Source organism: Orycteropus afer, unplaced genomic scaffold, assembly GCF_000298275.1.
Source record: "Orycteropus afer afer isolate SDZICR_OR568_19922 unplaced genomic scaffold, OryAfe1.0 scaffold00019, whole genome shotgun sequence".
Lineage (NCBI taxonomy): Eukaryota > Metazoa > Chordata > Mammalia > Tubulidentata > Orycteropodidae > Orycteropus > Orycteropus afer.
This window is the reverse complement of record NW_006921606.1, coordinates 19,228,602-19,256,191: the sequence shown is the minus strand read 5'-3', so window position 1 is coordinate 19,256,191 and position 27,590 is coordinate 19,228,602. Positions and strand designations below refer to the sequence as shown.

Genomic DNA, 27,590 nt, shown 5'->3' with positions numbered 1-27,590 from the left:
CAGTTGTTTGCGACATCTTGTCCTATTTCTTTGTCTGAGTTGATGTTGTCTGTTGTCTATGAGACATTTTGGATTTATTGTATTTATTTGTGGATTATGTGTTGGTATGTTTTACCCTTTTTTTTAAATTTTTTCCCTTAGTTTGAAGGTATCTGTGCAGAGTGGGCATGCTACTTTGGTTGCTAGTTTGGCAGTACTGGGGTGCTCCCCACTATCTTTGGGTGGGTGGAAGTAACTGGTAGGATTGTGGGTGTGGGTCCCTGTTGACTGATTGTGTAGAGTAATTGCAACTGGGGTAAGCAGGTGTTGTCCACTGACTGTAGTTGATCCAGTGGTGCAGGACACGTGGTGGCACTCACTCATTGAGTGGGGCAGTAGGTGGTCAGTGTTAATGGTATGCCTTAGTAGTGGGGAAACAATGTCCTCCTTCTTCTGAATGGTGTACTAAATAACTAAATAAACGAAAGGATGAGAAACAAAAATGGAGAAAAGTAAAGGAAGAAGGAAAACCTAAATAAAAGGAGGAAGAAATGTAAAAAAGGGGAAAATAATGGGTGGTGTGGCAGCTGCCACACATGCCTCTAAGCAGTGAGTATAAAGCACCCTATACTCTGGGACGTGCACTGCTGGCCATAGTGGCAGCAGATGAGTGTCACACCATCAGCCTTAATACTTGTCCTTGGTTGCCAGGGAAATGGTGACAGCATCCAATCCGTGGGAGCATGGGCCCCTACCTGGGCAGGCAGCAGGAGCCTAGCATGTGGTTGGTGAGTGTGCATACCCCTGAACGCAGAGATAGGAGATGTCTGGCATGTAGTCTGTGAGTGTTTGTCCCTGGCCAAGGAGTTGGCATACATCCAGTGCATGGTCTTTCCTGTTGCTTGTACTCCCTACCATGGAATTTGCAGGCTCCTGATGTGGCCGGTGTACGTATGCACGCCCTAAAGCAGAGGTGTACAGTGTATTGTCTGTATGTATACCCCTGACAGTAGAGGCTGCAGGGCACATGGCACATGTTCCACAGATAGGCGGTGCTTTTCACTAGGGGCACAGTCCTGTGGGTGGTGTTTGGGTTGGGAGCAGGTAGTGGTCCAAACAAATCAAGTAGGTGATACGCAGCCGAAGGCACATCATAAACTACCAGTTGGTGGGGGTAGGGGAACATCACCCTTGGTCCCTGGGAAGATGGTGAGGGGTGGAGAAGTGGCACAATGCACTTCCCTGACCTTCATTCACTGGTATGGGCCTGGTGCATTTTGAGGTGAATGCAGCTGATTATCTGGCTCCTGTCCTGACTCAATCGGTGGAGTTCTGCCTGGAGTCCAGTGTCTCTAGTCTCCCCCTCATAGGCCTTCTGTGTGTGTTTGCCCTCAACCCAAATGACTAGTGACCACTACTGATAAGTGATTTTATACCTATTTACTGGCTCCTTCCCTATTCTGCAGTTGCCTGTGCACTGGAGTTCTTCCCCTCTTCCCTACACTTTCCTCTCTCAGATGTAGCTTATGTTCTGCTCACCTTGCTTCACTCCAGATTTGTTTACAGTGTGTCTCTGTCTTATTAGAGATTTTGTGAAGTTGACTTCTCCTCACCCATGCATGTTACCTTCTCTGTCTCACATTGTGTTGGGCCCCTGTTCTGTTTCTCTGCCTGATCATGGTTTTCAGTTCTTTTTCTAATAGGTGTTAAATCCAACTCTTTATCCTTTTATTTGATGCTCACAGAGTTCTAAGATTGTTATCTGTATCTGTTTCACTTGGTTTTAAGGTCTTTGTTGTAGAGGGACTGGATGGAATGTGTCACTGAGACATCATCTTTTCTCCTCCTCTATACTCCATTCCCCTCTTTGCCACCCAGCATGTTTCCATTCTGATTTGGCTGATACCCCCATTAACATAAACTCACTGCCACACTAAGTGTCCTATTGAATCTTTCAAGTTGCTGTTTTTTGTTTGATCCCATATAGATGGATCTTAAAAGAGCAGGATACTCAGAACATACATTCTTTACTAGTTAAGCTGAACTGTTGTCTGTCCTTAGGAAGATTTCAGGGGATATTTTTGGTGTAAGGTTTAAAGATTATCTCAGGCTAATAGTTTCAGGGGTTCATCCACAGATTCTTTTTTAAAGTTGCATAATCCATTCTGGATATAGTATAATTAGTTAGACTCCTATAGCTGTTCATTTAGCTTTTCAGTTTTTGCTTTAGAATGTTGTAGTAAAAGATCTTGTGTATATGCCATTTTGCACATGTGGGAATATTTCCGTAGGAATAAATACCTAGCATTAAAATTGACAGTATTGTCTTATTTTATAATTTACACTACTACCAGTAGTGTATGGTAATGTCTCCTTCTTAGTTTCATCAACATGATGTTTTCAGATTTTTGAGTTTTCCCAGTCTCATAGGTTAAAAATGATGTGTACAGTATGTGTGTTTCTCTTATGAGTGAGGTTGAGCATTTTTCATGTTAGGAATCATTTGTATTTTCTGTTCCATAAATTATCTACCCTTTGCCTATTTTTTTTTTTTTAAATTATTTTATTTTTCAGATGAGGAAACTGAGTCCTAGAGAGGTTAATAACTAAAAGTAGGGGAAAGAAAAGGAGGAGGCTAGTTTGTGCAGATGTTGGCCTAAATCCCAGAATTCTGATTTTCAGAACAGTGCTTTTTCCATTGTATCACATGTTATTCCAACTCTCTTCAGTGTTGGGAATAGCGCTTACAAGTGAAACTCCTAGTGGATTAGGTAAGAATTCCTGAATAACTGATTAGGCTAATTTATAAGATAGTGTCATTTTATCAACCTGAATGTAAATTATATATAGACACAGAGAAAGCTCAAGAGTGAGTAAGTGAGCTAGCTGAAGTGGCACAGTGCCTAAGGCATTTGACCACTAACCAGAAGGTTGGCGGTTTAAGTCCACCAGCCACTCTGTGGAAGGAAATTGGGGGAATCTAATTCCATAAAGATTTACTCCTCAGAAACCCAGTGGGGGTTGCTATGAGTCAAAATCAACTCCATGGCAGTGGGTTTGGTGTATGTCTATGTGTGTGTATTTATATATATATTCACACACACAGAGAACTCTGGTGGCATAGTACCTAAGGCATTTGACTGCTAACCAGGAGGCTGGTGGTTCAAACCCACCAACTACTCCTCAGAAAGAAGACTGGGCAATCTACTTCCATAGAGATACTGCCTCGGAAACCCAAGGAGGGGTCGCTATGAGTTGAATCGACTTGACTCGACAGCAGTGAATTTGGTTTATTTATACATATATATACAAATATGTGTGTGTGTGTGTGCGTGTGTATGTATATATGCACACATACACACACATATTCACACATATATATGATTCTTTTAGGCTTTGCACCATCTTTCTTCTCATGAACCAGTGACATTATCTCCTAGATTTCAACTTTGACTTTTTGATTAGAATGACTGGATTTTATTTCTTTTTCTATGATTATTTTAATTTGAAACTTGGGACTAGTATAACATTTTCACACCTCCTTTTGTTACCATTTTTGTTTACCATTTCAGATGTGTTGTATGTTAGGTATTAACTTTATTTTTGCATATTTTTTCAGTGGAGAGCTTGTGAAGATCAAGTGATGATTCGTCCTTAAAACGCTTAAGTTTTTTTTTTTTTTTTTTTTTTAACTCTGCTAATATGATGGTTAGGCTTATAAAAGAAAAAACTAGAGCATTAATATTGTATCTTTCGAAACTTCTTTAGTCCATTAATTTTAAAACCAAAATAGCATAAAACAGTCCCCATTGGATTTCTTCTAAATCTTTACAAAAGTAGATTGTCCGGTTTTGCTTCCGCAGAGTGGCTGGTGGGTTTGAACCACCAGCCTTCTGGTTAGCAGTCAGATCTTAGGCATTGTGCTACCAGAGCGCCTTATAAAACAAACAGGGAGATTAAAAGATAAATTTCAGTGGATTTAAAAAGTCTGGGGGAAAAGAAAACCTTGTTTAGAGGTTATTTTACAAATATTAATTGAAAATTTTTTGTTCTATAGATTATGTGTTTGAACTGATAGTAAGCAGAAGATATACACTGAGAAAGGAATGAGGTGGTGCAGTGATTAAAGCACTTAACCGCTAACTAAAAGGTCAGAGGTTTGAACCCATCAGCTGCTCTGCAGGAGAAAGATGAGACAGTGTGCTTCTGTAGAGATTCCGCTCTTAGATACCCTGTGGAGCAGTTCTACCCTGTCCTACAGGGTTGCTATGAATCAGAATCAACTCAGTGGCAGTGGGTTGAGTTTGGTGTGTTATACATTGAAATGAAAAAGAGTTCTGGGCTTGCTGATCATATTTTCTGTGGATCTTTGGTGAGCTATCATTTTATCTAATGTAAAACTTTTACACCTTAGGGAAAGGACCAGGGAAAAGGAGAGGCCCAACAATCAAGATATCTGGAGTTCAAGTTAATGTGAAATCCATTATCCAACATGAAGAAGAGTTTGAGATGCTGCATAAATCTATCCCTGTGGACCCTGAAGAAAAAAAAAAGTGAGTGTATTATGTGTACATGTTTGAGTATCTGGTTGTGCCATAAGAAAATAGATTTGAAATTACAATTTTATGGTGTTTTTGTTTTTTTTCTTTTAACATACCAGAATACTTTGTCATAGGAAGATAATTTGTATACATTTCCAAAGTCAGAGTTCTCTTCTAATGTACTCCTGGTTTTAAACTCCCTTTAGATACTGTTTAACCTGTCGTGTCAAAGCTGCACATTTTGATGTAGAGTGGGGAGTGGAGGATGATTCTCGCCTGTTGTTGGGAATTTATGAACATGGCTATGGAAACTGGGAGTTAATTAAAACGGATCCAGAGCTTAAATTAACTGACAAAGTAAGTAACTCTGTGACACTGGAGATTTTTAGATTATTGCCTGTATATTTTTACAAAATAAATTTTGTAAAATTAAATTAATACAATAGTAAATTCCTGGGATTTATCCTTGGAGATATTACTATCTTTAAGTGAACTGTGGCACTGTTGGATAGATGATGATCAAGGGAAAGATAATAACCAGGTGAAATTTTTGGGAAATTATAGGAAGAATCTTAAAATTCTGATTTTATTTTAGGTCAGATCTCATTGCAGCAAATACCAGGGTGAAAATCCTAATAATAAAAGCACTTCTCAGCCTGAGCCTCTATATAAAACAATATTTGAAACAACCACATTTCAGTTCTACACACAAAGAATGAATGAGCCACACCTTGGTATTTTTTGTAATGGGATTAAACTTTGGCTGTGCTTCTCCCACAAAATTGAGCCTCCCAACCATTCATTGTGAGTTAGGCTACATGCAAGACCATGGTTAGAGCTGTAAGGAAGGAAAGTTGACAGGCTCAGATTTCAGTAGGGTTCGCTCCATGCTGTGCTCCTGGCAGGGCTTTTCCTGGCACATCAACAATGCTCATCCCATGTGGGTTTTAGAGGGTGACAACACCCTGCCAAAAGCACTGAGATCAAATCCAGTCTGGACTGAAAGGTCCAACTGTGGTAGCAGGGAATGGATCATGTCCTGGCATAACTCAGTGCTCTCCGGCAATGCTCTAAGAAGCATTTTAAATCTAAAATGAAGCTTTAACCTAGCTCCAGGGATTCCCTGCTCCTGGAAGGAGGAAATCCACGACGGCTGGGATGCTCTAGCAGATGAAGCCAACAAGCCCCTCCTACCTGAGTTGTTCTACCCTGTTAACAGCACAGGTAGGAGCCAGTGGGAGAGCTGGATTTCTCCATCCCATTTTGTAAAACACGAATGGCTCATAAGGGATTGTCCGTGATTGGGAGCCATGGACATGAGATAGGATCTGAGGCTTTATATTTTGGGTGGTTGGGGAGGGAAAGGATTATGTTCAGGATTTGTGGTCTCTGTTTATCCTGATCCACTAACCTGGATGTGGGGTGGTGGCGGGTGCTTCTCTTCTTTCCTGTTGAAGATTTTGCCCATGGAGAGTGATAAAAAGCCTCAGGGAAAGCAGCTGCAGACCCGAGCGGACTACTTGCTGAAGTTACTCAGGAAGGGTCTGGAGAAGAAGGGGGTTGTGAAAAGCGGAGAAGAGGTGAGTGTGGCTGCCAGATGGGTGCTCTTTAGGAGGCTGAGGCTCTAAGTCTGCAGTTAGGCAGGAAAAGAGATGCCTGCTTCAAGCATGGCACATAGTGTTATCCATCTTCTCATGGTCAGGTGATGCTTTTGAGATTCTAGTAATAAATGGTTTTGGTTGGTAATGATAGAAATGTTTATTTATTGATTGACCTGGAAGTCTTGACAACTTTATTACAAACGCTTACAAACTCAAAATTGCCTCAGAATAGTCCTCCTTTCTCTCCAGTGCTACTACGCTAGAGATACTGTTACTGATTATTTGTACTGCTTCCTTACATTGAGAACATAGTTCTGGCTACTCTATTGAATACCACTGGGTTTCCCTATTGTTATATCCAACTCTGGGTTACTTGTAATAATGGGTCCCAGAGGAAAAATGAATAACTAGAATTCACAGATAATTCAGAAATTGGATTTTAGTTATAATGCCCTTCTTACCTATTTAGTGAAAACTACCACCTGGATTGCTCATGAACTCATCTGAGCTCTATCTCCTGTGATTTCCCTATCTTATTTTAATACAGGACTGGAAAGATGGGGAGAATCACAGTTAGGAGACATGTTACATTCTGCACTTGCAGCCCTTGTGTGTGCATACTCCTTAAATGTTCTTAAAACTATACCATTTATATTCCTTCCTCTTTTTTATAAACAAAACAAATTTTAGGAAAAAAAGTCATCATAATCCCTTAATTTTAGTTTTGTGTCCTTTTTCATATAATAGTGTCATTTTTGAGATTAAAATAGATGCATATGGACTGTGTGCTAGGTTCTGGTGAGATAGATTCCATTGTGCTTATGTTTATTTTAGATTACTGCATCATGATTGATTGAGTAGATAAACAATATTTTAACCCTTTTATTTTTACATATAGCTTGCTTCTAGGTTTTCTAAAGTTGCATTACTATTATTGGCCTGGCTATCTGTATAGCTGTCTTTGCATATAAGGTATTTTTCCTTCTTTTGAATTATATCTTTAGGATGAATTCCTCCAAAAATGGAATCAGTAGGTTTAAGGCATTTATATTTTTATATATAGGAACTCTGGTGAGTTAGTGGGTAAGATATTTGGTTGCTAACCATAGGTCAGCAGTTCAAACCTACCAGCTGCTCCATGGGAGCCCAATGAGGCAGTCTACTTTCATAAACATTTACAGCCTTGGAAACCCAAGGGAGGTTGCTATGAGTCAGGTTTGGTTTTTGTTTGTTTGTTTTATTTTATACACTGTATGATAAATAGAAAGGCTAAAGCATTTTTTTTTTTTTTTTTTTTTTTTTTTACTTTTCAGGTACAATTGATTGCACTTCCCCCTCCCCACCCCCAACCCCTTGGTCAATATGTTTATTGTCTTTATCTGAAAACTCTTCATAGACCATTGTGGTTTGGTTTAGCTCTCAGCATCCTGCTCCTGAGCTGTGAGGATACTTACCGTCTTCTGAGCTACTCATCTTTCTTTTGGACAAGAGACATTTTGGGACAATTTTACCTTTTTTTTTTTTTAACATCTTTCTTAGGCTTTCTTTCATAAATTAAATTCTCTTAGCAGCATATACTTTTTTTACACATCTCCTTCATGTATGGAGTTATGTTATTCTTCAAGTATCAAGAGAATTATTTCTTGTAAGCATCTTCATCATCATCTATTAGGGTAATGCATACAATCTGCAATGTCTGACCCATGATTGTTTCTGATATACTTTTGTGTTGAATTCCTTGGTTTCTGAATCATAATAGGGAATTACTTGGTATTGTGAGAGCTGGATAGGCTTTCATCCACAGCTCCCTTCAGAGCCCTAAAAACTTTATTTCCAATGGTAGTTCTGGCAAGGTCTACATCTACGTAGCAGGTGAAGGCATCAGGTTGACCATCAATGCTTTCCACAAAGTATTCATCTCTAGTTACCTTCACTTGGTCTTCGTAGATCCTTTCAATGACAAACCTATTGAGAAGTCTGCGGGCCAGCAGCAGGCCAGTACAATATGCTGCAGCATAATTTGTTAGGTCTACTTTCACAGTATACTTTGGGAGTTCATGGGCATAAACTCTGCAGACTGTCATACCCCTTTTATACAGGAATAAGCAGTCTGGGAAATGGTACCTCTGTTGCTAACATAAACTATCATCCTATGTTTGGGTGTGTTGTACTTAATTCTGTTCTGGAGTACCAAGCATTTCCAAGCATAGTAATCAGTTTTACGTTCTCGTCAGCTTCTAAATTTCACTTGGTGTCTCTTAAAGTAGGCCTTGTTCTTAACAACTTTAACAAACCCCATCCTGAGGAACAGATGTGTCTACATCCTGAGGAACTACTGTGTCTACAGCTTGCCACAGACCTCCAGGCCCAACAGCTCGACAGGGATGGGGGGAAGAAGCTGATTGCACACCTTCAATTTTTTCTGAATTCTCTTTGTATTACATAGTTTCTACTACTTCGAAAAGTTGTAACATTATGTGGTCATGCTTTTGACGGACTTAATTTGTAGTTTTGTCATCATTTTTTCTCCCTTTCCAGGCCAAATTAAAGAAGCGAAAGCCTCGAGTAAAGAAGGAGAACAAAGCACCTCGGCTGAAAGATGAGCATGGGATTGAATTTTCATCTCCTAGACACTCAGATAATCCATCAGAAGAGGGGGAAGTAAAGGTATGGGTCTGGATTTCAGGGGAGGGTTTTTTTTTTTGCTACACTTAGTGTGCCAGCTGGTATGAACCATTTGATATGTATTTGGTATATATGGGTAGTGGATAAAATGAAATTAGAATATATATATGTCTTTGTTTCACTCATCAGAGAGGAATACAGTTGTTCATTTAAGTTAGCATTTGCAGATTCATAGGTAATAGAAGTAAATGAAGAGAATGTTACAAGTTTTAAGGATAAATGGTAATCAACACTCAGCCTCATCATTGGTAATGACAGGGAGTGGTGGGGACTGTGGTTATCCAGAAAGTTCATGCCTAATGTAAAGACAGCAGCTATTGTGCAGCTCATTTAATTGTTGGGCCATACTAGACTCATGTGTTTGTCACCTTTGGCCCAAGTGCTCCCAGTTTGTAACCTTTGATCTAACAAAGGAAAGTTAAAAAGTAAATTGTTATCATTCAGTGTGTTGTTTGTTTCAGTGAGTGATAACTTTATGGGATTTCATTTTGTTACTCTTACAGTTTAATTGTACTTGCAGACTTGCTCCAGGAGAATCAGCAGTGGGTATAGGAAATAGCATGAATATGAGGCATATAGCTTTGAATTAAAATAGTGGCAGCCTTACCAATTATTAGCTCTATTATTAGGTCTATAATATTTTTGCGTTCTCAGTTTCTTCCATCTGTGAAATGGTAATGATAATAATGCCTGTTTTGCTGTGAGAATTAAATGAAAGGATATAAATTAAGAGCATCTAACTTTACAGAGTTAGCTGGTTATTGCTTAGAATTGTGTGTACATAGACACAGTGATGAACCATCTGGGGCAGTGCAGTTTTCTCTGGGAAATAAGTAAATCTAAACTGTGTGGCAAAAGTTCATAGCTCTGGGGACCTACTTGTTTTCTAGGATGATGGCTTAGAAAAAAGTCCAACGAAAAAGAAACAGAAGAAAAAAGAGAACAAGGAGAATAAGGAAAAACAAATGAGTTCTAAAAAAGACAAAGAAGGGGACAAGGAAAAGAAGAAGGCGAAAGATAAGAAAGAGAAGGTATGTGATGTCATTTTACTTATTTAGATATCCACAGCTTTTGAAAACTTTCAGATTTAGAACTAGAATGAAGTTCAAGGGTTGTGAAATAATTCTTTTGATGGATTTATTTAAGAAGGAAGATGGGGCTGTAGGAGGGATGCCCATACCCCCCCTATCAGAGAGAGAGGATCATAGAAGTTTAAGTGTTGTTTAATATAGAAGGCCTTTATTTGATCTTTTATTACATGTTTCATAAGGATGGAAAGTGATGTGTGAATGAGATAGGACAGGTGAAAGAAGACTATATTTACATGCCACTACCTGAAAATGTTCTCAGATTCATGATAGAAGAACACGGTTGACAGAGCAGTTTGAATATTTGAAGAGTTTAAGATTCAAAAAAGAATTAAAGCTTTGGGAGTAGAAATGGATGAAAAGTGCTGCTATTACTATAAACGTCACATTGAGAGTTTTAGAAAGTTCATTCCAAACCACAGAATTCCAGTACAGTATTGCATATGTGCTTGCTAACTTCTGAAGAAAATATTTCGCAAGTAATCTTTAATCATTATTAATATATAGAAATAAAAAAATGCCTATAATTCCACTGTCCAGCGATAACTCTGAAAGATATCCTGTAAGTACCTTTGAAGCTTTTGTCTTAGGCATAAAAGTACATATTTAAAATGAAAATCAGTCAAACTGTTTGGATAGCATGTTTTTCCCCTTCTTGCAATATATTGTGAACAATATATTTTTTAAAAAAATTATACTCACTTTACATGAATAAATAACTCTTACAATCATTTTTATAGGTGGAAAGGAGTCTATTTGGTTATAACATATTGTTGTTGTTATGTGCCGTCAAGTCGGACCCAACTCATAGTGACCCCTCCTTGGGTTTCTGAGGCGGTATCACTACGGAAGTAGATTGCCCAGCCTTCCTTCCGAGAAGTGGCTGGTGGGTTTGAACTGCCAGCCTTCTGGTTAGCAGTCAAGTGCCTTAGGGATTATGTTACCAGAGCTCCCTATATTAGAAGCAATTTAAATGTCCTATATTGAAATTGGGAGCTCTGGTGGTGGTGTTGCCTAAAGCATCTGACTGCTAACCAGAAGGTTGGCGGTTCAAACCCACCAGCCACTCCTTGGAAGGAAGGTTGGACAATCTACTTCCGTAGTGATACCACCTCGGAAACCCAAGGAGGGGTCCCTATGAGTTGGATCCGACTCAACAGCAGTCATTTTTTTTTTTTTTTTAATTGAAATTGCTTTCAAGGTTTTGGTGTTATAAACCATATTTTGACAAATATCTATGCATTTGTATCTCCAAAGTGAAATAGTTAAAAAATACAAGCACAAAGAATAATTTGAGAAACATTAATTTTATCCACTACTCAGGTATTACAACTCTTATTCACATTTTTGCATATTTACTTCAAATGTCTTTTTTTCTCTTTGGATAGTGTAGTTTGTGCTTCACGAACACATTACTGATACTCTGGAAGCTCCCTTCCATTCCCTCTCCCTGGTTTCCTTACTCTCCCTTCCTTTTTCTCCCCAGAGATAACCACTACTTCCTAGTTGGCTTGTGACCTCCCCGTCCATGGTTTTCTACTTTTACTACATACTGTATAACCATAAACAAACATACTATTGTTTTATATGTCTTGAAACGTTCATACATGGAGTCATAATATATTTATATATATTTCTGCAGCCTTTCATTCAGTTTATTTTTTAGATTTATTCCTGTAGATTCATACTAGATTTTGGTCATTCACAATAGTTAATACAAATTCCTAGATTAAAGGGTATGTCTGTTTGTAAGCTATTAATAAAAATTGTGACATGATGCTCCACAAGTGTTTTACCAATTTGTAATCTTAACTTGTTGGTGGCATTTTTGTGCAATTTGTAGAAGCCCAAAATGCTTTGATAAAGCTGAAATTTCATTGTATATATTGAGAAACAGAAATGGGAATGATACATGATTCAACTATTAATCATGTAGATTTGGCTTCATGATGTCTCAGTGAACTTTATAAAAGGCTTTTTATAAACTGAGGCCATTATATTTACTTACCATAGTGATGTGATGTAGTTAAGAAGTCCAGATTGCAAGGTAGGATTGCACAAATGACATGACTACTTGTAACACTTTTTTTTTTTTAAAGCCTAAAGGAGGTGATGCCAAATCTTCGAGTAAATCAAAGCGATCTCAGGGTCCTGTCCATATTACAGCAGGAAGTGAACCTATCCCCATTGGAGAAGATGAGGATGATGATCTGGACCAGGAGACTTTCAGCATAGTAAGTTCAGAAATTGAGAGCACTGCATGGTGCTTGCCACATAGCCCCAGCTGATCTCACGGTTAATGTATTTGGAGACAGATCGCCTGCAATATGTAAAGACCTTGTGTTCCAGCACAGGTCGGCAGGAAGAGAGTTTCTTATTTGATGTCTAGTGAGGAGGAAGCTTACGGAGTGGATTTTATACCTTGTATTCCTAGTCAAAAAGGCTGCAGAGGTCCTTGAGCCATTTTTCCAGTTGAGAAATAGAAGTAGTGTTCATTTAGCTAACCTTTAGTGAATACTTTTCTGTGTTCTGGCCCATGGAGTTACCATGTTGAATAAATACTGTTTCTGTCATAGAAATTTACAATTGAGTAGAGGCCATAATTAACTACACAAATTATGTTTACAATACTTTGAACACCTATGGAGAAGAAAGATCTGGTACTATGAAGGGATTCAATCTAGTTAGTTAGGAGCTGTCAGAGAAGGCATGCTTAAGGAATTATGTTGTTTGAGCTGGATTCTGAAAAAAAGAGGAGAAGGTAACAAAGGAAGCTGGGAGGAGAACATGCCCTGTGGCCAGACTGAGTACAGTGCATTTCAGGAGGTAACACAGGCCACTGTTGCTAGAGAACTAAGAGCAAAGGGGCAGCATGGTATGAAATGAGCCTAGGGTTCTCCCCTGTAGAAGCCAAGGCAGCCTGGCTGAGTGAGTTAGAGCACTGGTGAACGTGTCATATCAGGACCTTATGTACTTTAATGCAGTGGTGCCAAGAGCTAGGTAGGACATGGTTGTTTCCTAATATGGACACGAAAGATGAAGGGAAGGAGTGCATGGACGAGGTCTTGCATGGAATTAGATATAGGCCAGTGGGTCCTCAGGGCCCCTTAGCCCCTTATTGGAACTGCATTGTGAGACATTCAGTGATTGTTTTCCTCACCTTAACTTTTTCATTCCTTTTCCCCACCTCCTAAATTATAGTTCACTTAAAAAGCCAATTCAGTCTCAAAGAGAAAACAGTTGTCTTTTTTCAAATCCCAAAATACTTCTTCCCTGTGGTATCAAACTATAGAATTTTTACCCCGTCCTGTAAGACAATGTTCTCTCTCTTGATCTCGTTCTCTATTTTTCAAACACACACACACGTGCATATATACATATGTGTGTGTGTGTGTGTATTTCTTTGCACTTATCTCATTTTTCTTAATTCTCTTCTGCCTGTGAGTTCTCTGGGGGCAAGTACTCTGTCATACATAAAGTACATTTTGATGTAAGAAGTATATATAAATGAGTAAATAGAAAAGTGAATAAATTTATTATACCTCTAGCTTTCAGTGTGTTTCCTGGTTCTTCCTTAGCCCATTGCTTGTAAGAGAAAATAATAACTACTCCTTCTATAGCACCATACCATTTTTTAAAAAAATGCTTTCACATATTGGCTCATTTAATCTTGTTTTATTATGAAATCTTGAAATAATACTGAACATTTTCAGGAATACAGTAGAGACTGATATAGATTGCTTGAAGCTTTGTCAAATCTGAAATTCTTTTTAAGATCAAAAGATAAAAGTTGCTTTATTTTCCCTTCTCACCTTTCCAGAAGTAACCACCATTCTGTATTTGATTATCATTCCCATGCACGGTTTTGAAGTTTTCCTACTTTTATCTGTAAGGATATAATGTTGTTCTTTGTTGTTATGTGCTGTCGAGTCGAAACCCTCTGTGGGTTTCCAAGGCAGTATCACTACGGAAGTAGATTGCCCCATCTTCCTACCGAGGAGTGGCTGGTGGTTTTGAACCGCCAGTCTTCTGGTTAGCAATCAAGTGCCTTAGGCACTATGCTACCAGAGCTCCCAAGGATATAATAATAGTTGTCATATAACCAACCAGCACTAATTGTATACATTACATGTATTTTCTCCTCAACAGTCTCGTGAGGTATAGGCATTTATCTCCATTTTTTACATATTAAAATATAAGGCAAAGAGACATTAAGTAACTTGTCCTGTGTCACATAGGTAAGACATAGAGCAAAGATTTGACCCAGGCAATTTGGCATGCCAGCTTGGGTTCTTAACCATAAATGATACATAATACAGCTTTCTATGTTTTAAAACTTTATATAAATGGTATACTGTATATATCCTGAAACTTAATTTTCCTCCCTCATCATTTACATTTTTGAGATTTATTCATGTTGATAATTGTGACTCTGATTTAAACATGACTCGTGTTGTTTTATGACTTATTTCAGTCTTCCTCCCATTGGTGAACATTCTTTTCCAAATGCTTACTAGTTCTAGTATGCTGCAGCAAAATTGTAAATATTTGTTTGTACACTTGGGTAAGAGTTGCTTTTGGGTGTGTAACTTGAACAGAAATAGTGGGTCATCACTGGTCATGCACATGTACCACTATTGTTGACTTCCCCTTCAAAGCAATTACAGGGATTTGTATTTTTTTCTAGTAATGAGTACGAGTTACTCATTACTTCCCAAAGTGCTTCCCAAAGCATTTGGTAATTTCTGACTTCTCAATTTTTTAAAATCTAAGGGGTATAAAATACTATAGTGTAGTTGAACATGTGTTTTCATATTTATTAGACATTCATGTTTTCAGTGAATTGCCTATTCATATTTTTTTTTTAATTGTGATTTGGGTGAAGATTTACAGTGCAAATTCACTTTCCATACAGCAGTTTATATATACTTTGTCTCATGACATTGCTATTTATATTCTTTGCATAGTTTGGATAACTTGTCTTTTCTTACTTTTTTTTTAATAGGAATTCTTCATGTATTCTTTATATTATTCTATTAGCTGTTACATTCGTTAAAAATCTCCCAGTTTGTAGTATATCTTTTTTATTTTGTATTGAATTATAACACTGAACAATACATGGATCATGAATGTATAGCTAAATGAATGGGAGTTTGTAGAATTTCCATTATCCTGAAATTTCATGATCCTGTGTATTAGTTCATTGTGCTGGTTACCTCGTGCCTGACAACAATGCCCTACAGTTCTGAGCAGTTGTTTTGAATTATTTTGTGATCATTCTCTTTTTTTCATACTCTTACTTTTATGTTTATGGAACTCTTTGTTTTTGGATATTGGACTCCAGCAGTGGTCCTCTAGTTTTGTTACCGGTTTTCATTTCTGCTTTTTTATTCTTTTTTTCAAGAAGTTCTCTCAACTTTATCTCTAATTATTTCTTTTTGAGTTTTTCTTTTTTCCTGTTACATTTTATTGCCAAGATCTTTTATCCCTTTAGGTTCTCTGAATATTTCTTAGACTTCTCTTTAAGTTATTTTCTATTGTTCTGGTTGGATATTTTCCTCAAATGGCTTGGTAATCTTTGGTTGTCTTCTCATGTTTAATTGCTCTGATGTTGTCAAATAACCCCTGCACAAGGGCCCATTGTGATCCACAGAGTTTTTATGTGCTTCATAAGAATTGGTTTGGCCAGAAATTGAACCCTGGTCTACATCATGGTAGGCAAGAATTCTACCAGTGAACCCCACATGTATTGCCTCATGTTTAAGAGTGGAGAACAAAAAAAATCTTACTGGAAGCTCTGTGCATAGGGTGGGGTTTGATCTTCTTGGGAAGTTTTCACAGTAGGGTGATCTGGGTAGGCTGCTTCACTAGGAAGCTTCCAGTGGAATCTTTTGATTCTTCCTCTTAAGTGGTCAGATTTTTTGGAAAAGAATCTCCCTGTCTCTTAACTGGAGAATGAAGGCTTGGCTTGCTTCCTTCCTCCTTAGACACAGAAGACTGGACAGTGGCTCTCCAGTATGCATTTGTTCATACAATCCTGTTTTCAGTATGTTAGCCTTGCCCCTCAACCCTGTGTGGGTAGCCAAGTTCAGAAACCTTTTTTTTAATCCTCTCCATGTCAGTACCACCAGAGCTCCTATATCTTCTTCTGGGCTGAATTAGAGATTTGTGTGTCTGTTAGGAATCTTGGGATCTGTTACTTCTTAAGCATTCTTTAAACCTATCGTATTTCAGTCCTCACTCCTAATTTCATAGATACCTGGCCTTTGGGGAATTTTGCAGTATAAATCATATTGATTCTCAGGTCTCTCCACTACGAGCTTACGGTTCAGTTTTCTTAGGTCTAGTAAGTCATTTCCCATGCTGCCAGTATATTGCTATTGTTTTATTTCTCATTTTCCCTGTCTTTATAGGCTTATCTGTTTTTAAGACATCCTCTTTACTGTTGTTTTTGTGGGGCTAGAGAAGGGAGAGAAGATTATTCTTGTGTTCAGTCCACTATCTTTATCTGGAAATATTTCACTTTCCTATGAGAGAGATTGACACAGTGGCTGCAGAGTGGGCTAAAACATAGCAAGGATTGTGAGGATGACATAGAATTATTGTACATAGCATTATGATGTACATAGGGTCACTGTGAGTCAGAACCTGCTGAACAGCACCAACTAACAACAACAAAACCATCCACTGCCATTGAGTTAATTCCAGTGCATAGTGACCCTATAGGCAGAGTAGAAATGCCCCATAGGGTTTCCAAGACTGTAAATCTTTGTAGAAGTAGACTGCCTTATCCTTTTCCCACTTAGCATCCTGGTGGGTTGGAACTGCCAACCTTTTGGTTAGCAGCCCTGTGCTTTAACCACTGCACCACCAGAGCTCCTTAACAATAACAGAGGACTTGTAAATATTTTATTTTGCATTTTTAGATGGTTTATAGTGGTATGTTCTCAGATTATATCTGTAAATTTGTTCTCATCTAATCTTCATAATGGCCTTGTGAGATATTATCATGCCCCTTTTTCACATGAGGAAACAGCACTTTGAAAGGCTAATAAGTAAGGTATAGAGGCATTCATAGAGCTCGAAGTGATGGTGTTGATAGAGCTCTAAGCAATGGTGCTTTGACTTGTACCACAGGTTTTGCCCTCTCCTCTAATGATTATATGCCATGTGGGTGGGCTGTATTTTCTCTGATGTGGGACTTTAGGACACAACAACTAAAGATTTATTTGCTGTAGATGTGTTATGTCTCTACTCTCTTGCTTATTCCAGTGTAAAGAGAGGATGAGGCCTGTGAAAAAGGCACTGAAGCAACTGGACAAACCCGACAAGGGACTCAATGTTCAAGAACAGCTGGAGCACACAAGGAACTGCCTGCTGAAAATTGGAGACCGGATAGCTGAGTGCCTTAAAGCCTACTCAGATCAGGAGCACATCAAACTGTGGAGGAGGTAACTGACCTTGGCCTTGAGTCTGCCTGCTTTGCTTAGAACAGAATGTGTGCATGGGTTATATTTTTGTCTTACAAAAGGGGCCATAGCCACCTAATGAAAAAATATTTTTTCCCAGCAAAAACGAGCTCTTGACAACATATCTGTAGGCTTCAACTTCCTTTTTCCTGAAATAGACCATCCACTGAGACCAGCCTTTTTAAGTGGGTAGGATTTGTCAGTCTATTCTCAGAATAAAGACTCTTTAAAGCTGGAAGGGATAGAAATCATCTAGTGTCACTACTTTACCCATCTTAGGTAGATGCTTAGACATAAAATGGGAATGATTCTTAGTTCTTTGTTTTGCCAACACCTGAGGCAAAACAAACCTTAAGTCCATCGGAACTAAGAGTTCTCTGTTTTCATCTCCTTCTGTACTAATTAACGGCTCTATGAGTAATTTGAATTAATGTAGTTAATCTAGAACTTTATAAGACATTATAGCTTATATACATTCATGTCTTCACTTTCTGTGTTCACTTTTGAGAACTTTAACAAAACACAATGGGAATTTCTCATAAAAAATGATAACATTAAGTCTCTTTCTGTAGTCCAGTTATTTTGAACTCATATACTTCATAGTTAGTGCCACTATTTATCTTTGTACAATATCCCCTTTTTCAGTGGATTCGTTAAGAGAAAATAGGACTTTTTTTTTTTTAAAAAAAAAAAGCTTTCTATCCATGATGATCTCCATTGCATGCTTTCATGCTTCACACCCCTGGAAAAAACAGATTTGATTTCTGAAATGTCACTTTTCTTAACACTGTTACCAAATTTTGCCTGTACCTAGCCCAGATGGGCCTTCTTTGCCTGATTTAATCCCAATTAGAAAATAACAAAAAGTCATCCTAATACACACACAGATCCACAAAGCTTGGCTTCCTACCAAGCATTCAGAGCTGCCTATGTTAGAATGTTCTGGGCATGTCCTCTTGCCTAGCAGTAACCCCTAAGAAGATTCTTTTCCTTTAAGAATTTAGAGTTTAGTTAAGACTCCTGAGAAACTGCCCTTCATGAAGTGGTAAATGCAAGACCAAGTGTAGTAGGAGGTCAGAGAAGGAGGAAGCTCATGCAGAGGGGTAGTCAGGGAGGAAAGCCATCTCAGAGGCAGGGACATTTGCACTAGATGTGGAAGAGAAGAATGGAGTTGCTTAAATATAGTTTTCAGGCTTCTGCAAAGGCTTGAAAGTGGGACATTGAGGGAATTGGTAGATTTTTAAAATTTAATGAGTAGTTTGTTAAGAAGACTGAAGTTTTTAGGTTTGCTGGTCTGATAGAGCCTGGTGGAACCACTGAGACTATGGCCCCTAGCTGCCCTCAGGTCTGGAATTGAACCCACACCTGTGACTTCCAGCCAAATAAAAGACAGGCATATGATCTGAGCAGTAGGTAGATACACTCCTTGGAGAGAGCAATCATGGGAGAATAGAAGGGCATTGTATGCACAAGTAGACAGCTGGGGAGGACAAGAGTACATGGGAGGGAAGGACATAGGGAAGAAGTAGCTATTGGGGGGAAGTGGGAAGAAAGCTGTTACATTGTGGAAAATTGCAGTAAATGTTATGAGACAAAATGTGTATGAACTGCTGTATGAAAACCAAATTTGCTCTGTAAACTTTCACCCAAATCACAATAAAAATTGGAAGAGAAAAAAAAAAAAAGACTGAAGTTTTAATATAGAAGGCCTTAGGTAGGAATGTAAATTAGTTGCCACCTGATACAGCAGGTTTAATACTTAAGGAGCCTAGATAAGTCAATAGCATGGCATGGGGAAACAACTTTTTAAAGGTTTGAGATGATGTGAGACATCTTTTCCAAACCACTTTGCCTCTTCTTTCTAAAGTGTCATTTTCTCTTATTACTCCCTCGTTGCCAGTAATGCCACACTAGAGTGAGAGTTATGGAGTTGGAGGGAAGTAGTCACTCAGTGGTGGTGATGATTGAGAGGAAAGAAGAGCAGTGATGCTGAAGGGACCAGCTAGTTGGTGATCCTAGCCTGGGAGATAGTAGTAGTCATGGAATATGTGTCAGAGTCTAGAAGTGGGGCAGGTAGTTTCAGGACTTGAGTCTGAGAGAGAATGTCTGACCCTGGCTGCCATTGATGTAAATTACAGGGACTTTTATTTTTATTGTGATTTGGGTAAATATTTACTGAGCGAATTGGTTTTCCAATCAACAGTTCATACACATTTTGATTTGTGACATTGATTACAGTCCCCACAGTGTAACAGCACTATTCCCACTTCCTCCCTGTGTTTCTTGTTTCCATTTGTTCTTCTTTCTTATCCCTTCCTGCCTTCTGAGCTTTGTTCCTGGACAGATATGCCACCCTTTTGATTGTTCTAAAGAGTGGGTACCTCCCTGGTGTTATTGTTCACCTTATAGACCTGTCTGTTATTTGGTTGAAAGGTGAGCCATGAGGGTTAGTTCAATTCCAGGTGAAAGGGTATCTTAAGAGCCATCTCAGAGGTCCTACCAATGTCTATTAGTCTTTTTTATGATTTTGAGCTTTGCTCCACATTTTCCTTCTCCTCTATCCAGAAACTCTTACTGTGATCCCTTTCAGAACAGTCAACGTTGGTAGCTGGGCACCATCTAGTTTTTTTGGTCTCAGGGGTCATGGAGGCTAATTAGCATTCACATAGTCCATTAGTCCTTTGGACTAATTGTTTCCATGCATCTTTGATTTTCTTCACTTAGAGGGGCTTTTATTTTTTTAATTTATTTTGTATTTGTTGTTGCGAATATACACAGGAAAAAATACAATTAAGTTTCTACATGTACAACTCAGTGACAATGATTCCATTCTTCAAGTTGTATCTCCATTCTCATCCTTATTTTCTCAGTTGTTCCTCCCCCATTAACATAAACTCACTCTCGCCTAAGGTTTCTATCCATTGTACTCATTCTGAAGAGTTATAGACCTATATTCTTGCACCCCTTATTTTTAATATAATTCATAAATGAGTCGATACATTGCAAAAACACATTGTACTTGGGATACTGAGCTTCTGTTAAAAGTAATGGAAAAATTTGGAAACTGATGACAGCTGAACAGCATGGTGACCATAAGTAATGTCACTGAATTAAATATATTCAAAAAGGTTGAAATGGCAATTGTTTTGTATTGTACATATATGGTAGCTCTGGTGGCACATTGGTTAAAATATTCAGTTTGAACCCAGTAGCCACTCTGTGATTTGGGTGAAAATTTACAGAGCAAATTCACTTTCCTTACAGCAGTTCACATATCCTTTGTCTCATAACACTGACCACAATTCACCACAGTGCAACAGCTCCCCTCCCTCTTCCTCCCGACAGTCACCTCTTCCCTGTGTCCATCCCTCCATGCACTCCTGCTCCAGCCAAATAAAAGACAGGCATATGAGTTGAACATTTACCTGACGTAGATACACTCCTTGGAAAGAACAATCATGGGAGAAAGAAGGGCTGCTTATGCACAGGGACACATCTCAGGGGGCAGGAGTGCATGGAGGGATGGACACAGGGAAGAGATGACTGTCAGGAGGAAGTGGGAGGGGAGCTGTTGCATTATGGTAAATTGTAGTCAATGTCATGAGACAAAGTGTATGTGAACTGCTGTAAGGAAAGTGAATTTGCTCTGTAAATTTTCACCCAAATCACAATTAAAAAAGGGCGGGGGGAGGAGTGAGGGGAATAAATAAATAAAGATTACAGCAAAGAAAACCTAAAAGGAAAAAAAAAGGGTTTATTGTTGTTGTCTGTACCTCCCATGTACCTCTCTATATCTTCCTCTTCCTCAGTGCCACCATGTTGATCACTCACATTTGGTACATTACCCTTCTCTTCACCAAATCAGTACTTAACCTCTACCTATCTAACAGTGTTCCATACTCTCCCCTCCCACCCCTGGTAACCAACAAAGAAAATTTCCTTCCATATATAAACCCTTCCTTGACTTTTACAATAATGGACTAATACAATATTTGTCCTTCTGTGATTGACTTTTTTCACTTGTCATCATGTCCTCCAAGTTCATCCGTGTTATGCAGTGTTTTGCAGATTCTAATTTATTCTTTAGGGTTGCATAGCATTCCATTGTGTGTATGTACCATGGTTTGGTTATCCATTCCTCAGTTGATGGACACCTAGGTTGTTTCCATCTTTTGGCTATTGTAAATAGTGCTGCGATGAACATGAGTGTGCATATATCTGTTCTTGTCATGGCTCTCACTTCTTTAGGATATATACCTAGTAGTGGAATGACTGGATTAAATGGTATTTCTAATTCCAGCTTTTGAAGGAATCACCATACTGCTTTCCACAGTGGTTGTATGATTTTACAGTCCCACCAGCAGTGTACGAGAGTCCCAATTTCTCCATATCCTCGCCAGCATTTGTTATTTTCTGTCTTGTTGAAATTTGCTACTGGTGCTGGAACAAGATGGTATCTTGTTGTTTTGATTTGCATCTCTCTAATGGCTAATGATCGTGAGCATTTCTTCATAGGTTTGTTGGCCGCTTAAATATCCTCCTTGGTAAAGTGTCTGTTCATGTCATCTGCCCTTTTTTAATTGGATTATTTGTTTTTTTGTTATTGAGGTGTTGGAGTTTTCTATAAATTCTAGAGATAAGTCCCTTGTCAGATATGTTATTACCAAATATTTTTTGTTATTTGTGTTATTTGTATTCTCTCCCTCTTTTCCTTTGTTAAATTTGCCAGTGGTTTGTCAATTTTGTTCTTTTCAAAAAACTAACTTCTGCTCTTGTTGTTTACTATTGACCTTCTGTTTTTTATTTCATTGATTACTGCTCGAATCTTGATTATTTCCTTTCTTCTGGTGACTGTAGGCTTTTCTTGCTGTTCTTTTTCAAATTATTGGAGATGTTCATTTAAAGTGTTGATTTTGGCTCTTGCTTCCTTTTTGGATGTGTGCATGTATTGCTATAAATTGGCCTCTGATCACTGCTTTTGCTGTGTCCCAAAGATTTTGGTATGTTGTGTTTTCATTCTTGTTTGATTCAAGGAATTTTTGAATTTCAATTTTCTATTTCTTCTCTTACCGAGTCTTTCTTTAAGGAGGGTGTTGTTCAGTTTCCATGTGTTTATTCTTTTTCCGTTCATTTCTAATTTGATAGGATTATGTTCTGAGAAGATGCGTTGCAGAATTTCAATGTTTATGAAAATTTATGAAGGCTTGCTTTATGTCCTAACATATCATGGAAAATGTTCCATGTGTACTGGAAAAGAATGTATTTTGTTCTGTTGGGTGAAGTACTCTGTAGATGTCTATCAGGTCAAGTTGGTGGATTGTATTGTTTAGCTCTTCTGCATCTTTGTTGAGTTTCTTTCCAGTTGTTTTGTCTTTCATTGAAAGTGGTGTATTTAAGTCTCCCACTATTACTGTGGATTCATCTATTTCACTTTTCAACTCTTTTGAAGTCTGATTTATGTATTTTGGGGCTCTTTCGGTGGGTCCATAGGTATTTATTATGGCTATAGCTTCTTGTTCAATTGATACTTTAATCATTATATAATGTCCTTCCTTGTCTTATATGGTGGTTTTTGTCTAAGGGCAATTTGACCAGAAATTAATATTGCCACTCCTGCTCTTTTACGCTTGCCATTTGCTTGATGTATCTTTTTCCAACCTTTGGTTTTTAGTCTGTTTTTGTTTTTGTCTCTAAAGTGTGTCTCTTGTACATAGCATATTGATGGGTTCTGTTTTGTTATCCATCCTGGAACTCTCCGTCTCTTGAGTGGTGCATTTAATCCATTAACATTCAGTGTAATTATTGACAGGTATGAATTGGTTGCTGTCATTTTGTTATGTTTTTTCATGGCCCCTGGTTTCTTTGTTGCATACTATTTTCTGTGCTGAGTTCATTATGAATCGTGTTATCATTTCCTTTGTTGCTGTTGTTTTAGTATTTGCTGAATATTTGTGCTTGTCTTCTTTTTATTGTGATGTGAAGGTTTATCATTTTTCTTTGAGTTTACCCTGTGATTTATAATTTTTTTCCCCAAGATTAGAGTAGTCCATTCTATCTTGCAACTCTCTTGACTTCCTCACCATTTGGAAGTTCTGTAGCTGCCCAGTTTTTTCCCTCTTTTTGGTTTGTAGTTGTCCTCACTTGCCAATTGATGTCTCTGGTTCCCTGTTTACAATCTTGTAAGCTTATTTTACTTTGGATATGTCCATAGCTGTGGTTTCTGTGTTATGTCATCTTGTGTATTAATGGTCGGTTGTTTTTTGCTATTTTTGGTTCTCTGTTCAAAGGACTCCCTTTAGCATCTCGTATAAGGTTGGTCTGGTTTTAACAAATTCCCTTAGTTTCTGCTTATCTGGAAATCTCCTAATTTTACCATCAAATTTGAGGGACAGCTTTGCCAGGTATATAATTCTTGGTTCAAAAGTTTTCTCTTCCAGTGTTTTATGTATACTATCCCATTGCTCTCTCACTTGCATGGTTCCTGCTGAGAAATCAGAGCTTATTCTTACTAATTGTCCTTTGTAAGTAACTTTTTGTTTATCCCATGCTGCTTTCAGGATTCTTTCTTTGTCTTTGATTTTGATGAGTTTGATGATGATATGTCTTGGTGATTTTCTTTGTGGTCTGTTTGGGGTTCGTTGGACTTCCTGAATGGATATATTCTCATCTTTCATCATATCAGGGAAGTTCTACAGCAAATCTTGGATAATTTTCTCATTAGTTCTTGAATTAAAGTAGTTCTTGAATTCCAGTGACGTGTAGGTTATTCCTTTTGATGGTATCCCACATAAACCTTAGGCTTTCCTCATTTTGTTTTGATCTTTTTTTCTGATTGCTCCCTTTCTAAAGAAGTATTCAGGTATTTATCCTCAGTCTCATTATTTCTGTCTTCCATTGCATCTATTCTACTCCTTTGCCCTTTCAATGTGTTATCTTTTTCTGACAATTAATGTTCTGGATTTCTATCTGTAGGTTTAGAATCATTTCTATTTTTTCATTTATTTTGTCATTTTGTTCTTGTATTTTCTCCCAAATTTCTTCTAAGGTTTTGTCTGTGTTTTCCTTGGTCTGTCTCTCAATCCTTTGAAGATACCTAAGTAGAAATCTTTTGAATTTCTTATTAGAGAGTTCCAATGCTGCTGCTTCCTTAGGGTTGTATTCTGGGTCTGTATCCTGCTCACTTGTTTCTACCACTTTATCTTGCTTCTTTGTGTGAACTGTAATGGTCTGTTGTCTCCGAGTCATTGTCGCGTTGTTATATTTAGATCTCCATTAACTGTTTGTGAAGAGCAGCCAAGGGTGAGTCAGGCTATTCTTGGTAGTTGTTTATCTATCGTTGGCCCTTTGGTGGAGAGGAAGTGGTGGCTTTTACTCAGTAAGTGAAGCTGCAGGAGGTATGGGTGTAGTTGTGTTGTATGCAGACTGTTGCTGTCTTCCACTCAGTTATACAAAAATAACCATTGAATAACCATCAAAGAAGTAAAAGCAAATGGACAAAAAGCACACCATGTAATCATACAGGAACAGTAATCAAAAAAAAAGAATAATGGAAAAAGAAGGGGGGAAAAATCCTGGCAATATTTGAGGAGAGGGCAATAAGAGAAAAAAGGTAGAGAGGAGAATAATGAAGGAAAAAAAAAAAGGAGAAAAATGCACTAAGAAAAACAAGGAATGGGGTTAACCATGAGAAAGAAAAAAAAAAGAAAATTGGAACCAGGAACAGGGAAAAGAAAAAAAGTGATAACTAGATCCTGGGAGGCTAAGAATGAGGACTAATAGTATAAAGGACAAAAGTAATAATAATAATTTTAAAACAGACAAAACAGTTTTAAAACAGACAAAACAAACTAACTAAAAAATAGAAAAAAGAAAAAAAAATTGGGGCAGGGCAGGCAGAGCACCCAGGCTCCTTCTGAGCACACAGACTGGGATGGAATTCTTGCTGGTCCAGAAAGTGGGTGCAAGTGAGGGATGGCCGCACCTCCTTTCACCATGTGGGTGTTGGATATAAGAATAACAAGGGGAATGTTGCACCTTTGCAATCGTCCAGTCTGGAATGCCCTTAGGGTTCCTGGCAAATGGTGTCTGTTCTTAAGTCCTGGAGTCTGGGAGAACACTGTCACTTTAAATATCCAAAATGGTCAAGCAGCTAGTAAACATTCAAAATGGCTGCACCCTCCAGACAGACAGCAGTCCACAGCTCAGCCCACCTTCCTCTTCGTGCTTCTCCTTTTATTCCCCAGCCACCAGAGCAGTCCTCCATGCAGTCCCTGACTAGCAGCACCAATTTTTAGGTTAATTCTTAGGTCCTACCACCACTTGGCATTATCCAAGCTGTCTGTGCCATCAGGATCACTGCCAGACCGCAGCTCTGTATGTCTCCTTTTTTGGTGTTTTCATGCAAATTCTTCTGCTAGTTGGAATTCAGTCCACTTCTATATCCTTCCCTTCAAGGCTCAGGAGTCCAGGATTATCTTCTGTATCTGTGTTAATTGGTTCCCCTTCGTTGAAGTGGGTCTGTGCAGTCTTTCTGCCTAGTCCACCATCTTCCACTGATCTCTCCTAAAAGGGCTTTTATCTATGAGACAACTCTTGCCTCCAGACCCCTCAGTCCGACTCTTTTGACAGTGTTGTTGTAGATGCCATTGAGTCAGTTTCAGTTCATAGCCAACTTGTGTACAACAGAATGAAATGCTATCCAGTATTGTGCCATGCTTAGCATTATTGCTATTCTTGAGCCCATCATCGCAGTCTCTGTGTCACCCCATCTCATGGAGGGTCTTGCCATTTTTGCTGATCCTCTACTTTACCTAGCATTATGTCCTTTTCCAGAGACTGGTGCCTTCTGACAACCTGACCAAATTATGAGAGACAAAAGTCTGGACAGTCTCTCTTCTAAGGAGCTCTGGCTATACTTCCTCCAAGACAAATTTCTTCATTCTTCTAGCAGAACATGGTACATTAATATTTTTCCCAGCACCACAGTGCACATGCATCAGTTCTTCTGCAGTCTTCATTGTTTGTTTTCTAGCTTTCATTTGCATATGAAGCAATTAAAAATGGCCATGGCTTGGGTCAAGCTTACTTTAGTCTACAGAGTGACATCATCGCTGTGTAATACTTCAAAGAGGTCTCTCGCAGAAGATTTGCACAACGCAGTGCTGCTTCCATGGGCGTTGATTGTGAATCCAAGTAAAATGAAATCCTTGAGAACCTCAATCTTTTCCCCACTTACCGTGATGTTGCTTATTGATCCAATTGTAAGAGTTTTTGTTTTCTTTATGTTGAGGTGTAATCCACAGTGAAGTCTGAGTCTTTGAGCTTCATTAGTCGGTGCTTCAAATCTTCACTTTCAATTAGCATGGTTGTGTCATCTGCATATCACAGATTGTTGAGTCTTCCTCCAATCCTGATACCGCGTTCTTCTTCATACAGTCCAGCTTCTCAGATTATTTGCTCAGCATACAGATTAAATAAGTCTGGTGAAAGGATACAGCCCTGGCACACACCTTTCCTGATTTTAAACCATGTAATGTCCCCTTATTCTGTTTGAACACAGCTTTTTAGTCTACGTACAGGTTCCTCATGAGCATGATTAAGTGTTCTGGAATTCCCATTTTTCACAATGTTATTTGTAATTTGTTATGATCCACACAGTCAAATGCCTTTGCATAGTCAATAAAACAGAGGTAAATGTCTTTCTGATACTCTTTCCTTTCAGCCGAGATTTTTCTGACATCAGCAGTGATATCCCTTGTTTCATGCCCTCTTCTTAGTCTGGCTTGAATTTCTGGCAGTATCTGTTGATGTACTGCTGTGACTATTTTTGAATTATTTTCAGCAAAATTTACTTGCATGTGATATTAATGATACTGTTGATTAATTTCCACTTTCTGTTGGATCACCTTTCTTTGGAATGAGCACAAATGTGATCTCTTCCAGTTGCTTGGCCAGGTAGCTGTCTTCCAATTTCTTGCATAAATGAGTTAATGACTCCAGTGCTGTACCCAGTGCTGCATCCATTGTTGAAACATGTCAGTGGGTATTCTTTCAATTCTGGAACCTTGTTTTTCACCAGTGCCTTCAGCTCAACATGGACTTCTTCCTTAAATCCCATTGGGTCTTGATCACACAGCCATTCCATTACTAGGTATATATCCTAAAGAAGTGAGAGCCATGACAAGAACAGATAGATGCACACCCATGTTCATCGCAGCACTATTTACA

The 27,590-nt window shown here is 38.4% G+C and overlaps 1 protein-coding gene and 1 pseudogene across 1 annotated transcript in view; one reads left to right on the top strand and one right to left on the bottom strand.

Annotated features, from left to right (window-relative positions):
* Window positions 1–27,590, top strand: part of CHD2 (chromodomain helicase DNA binding protein 2) — a 215,195-nt gene that overhangs the window by 160,902 nt on the left and 26,703 nt on the right. The window contains exons 28-34 of the mRNA XM_042783579.1: window positions 4,394–4,532; window positions 4,727–4,877; window positions 5,978–6,100; window positions 8,660–8,788; window positions 9,697–9,837; window positions 11,994–12,128; window positions 17,167–17,345. Coding sequence (XP_042639513.1) covers window positions 4,394–4,532; window positions 4,727–4,877; window positions 5,978–6,100; window positions 8,660–8,788; window positions 9,697–9,837; window positions 11,994–12,128; window positions 17,167–17,345 — 997 coding nt within the window. The remainder of the gene's footprint in view (window positions 1–4,393; window positions 4,533–4,726; window positions 4,878–5,977; window positions 6,101–8,659; window positions 8,789–9,696; window positions 9,838–11,993; window positions 12,129–17,166; window positions 17,346–27,590) is intronic.
* On the bottom strand, window positions 7,534–8,426 carry LOC122152190 (annotated as a pseudogene).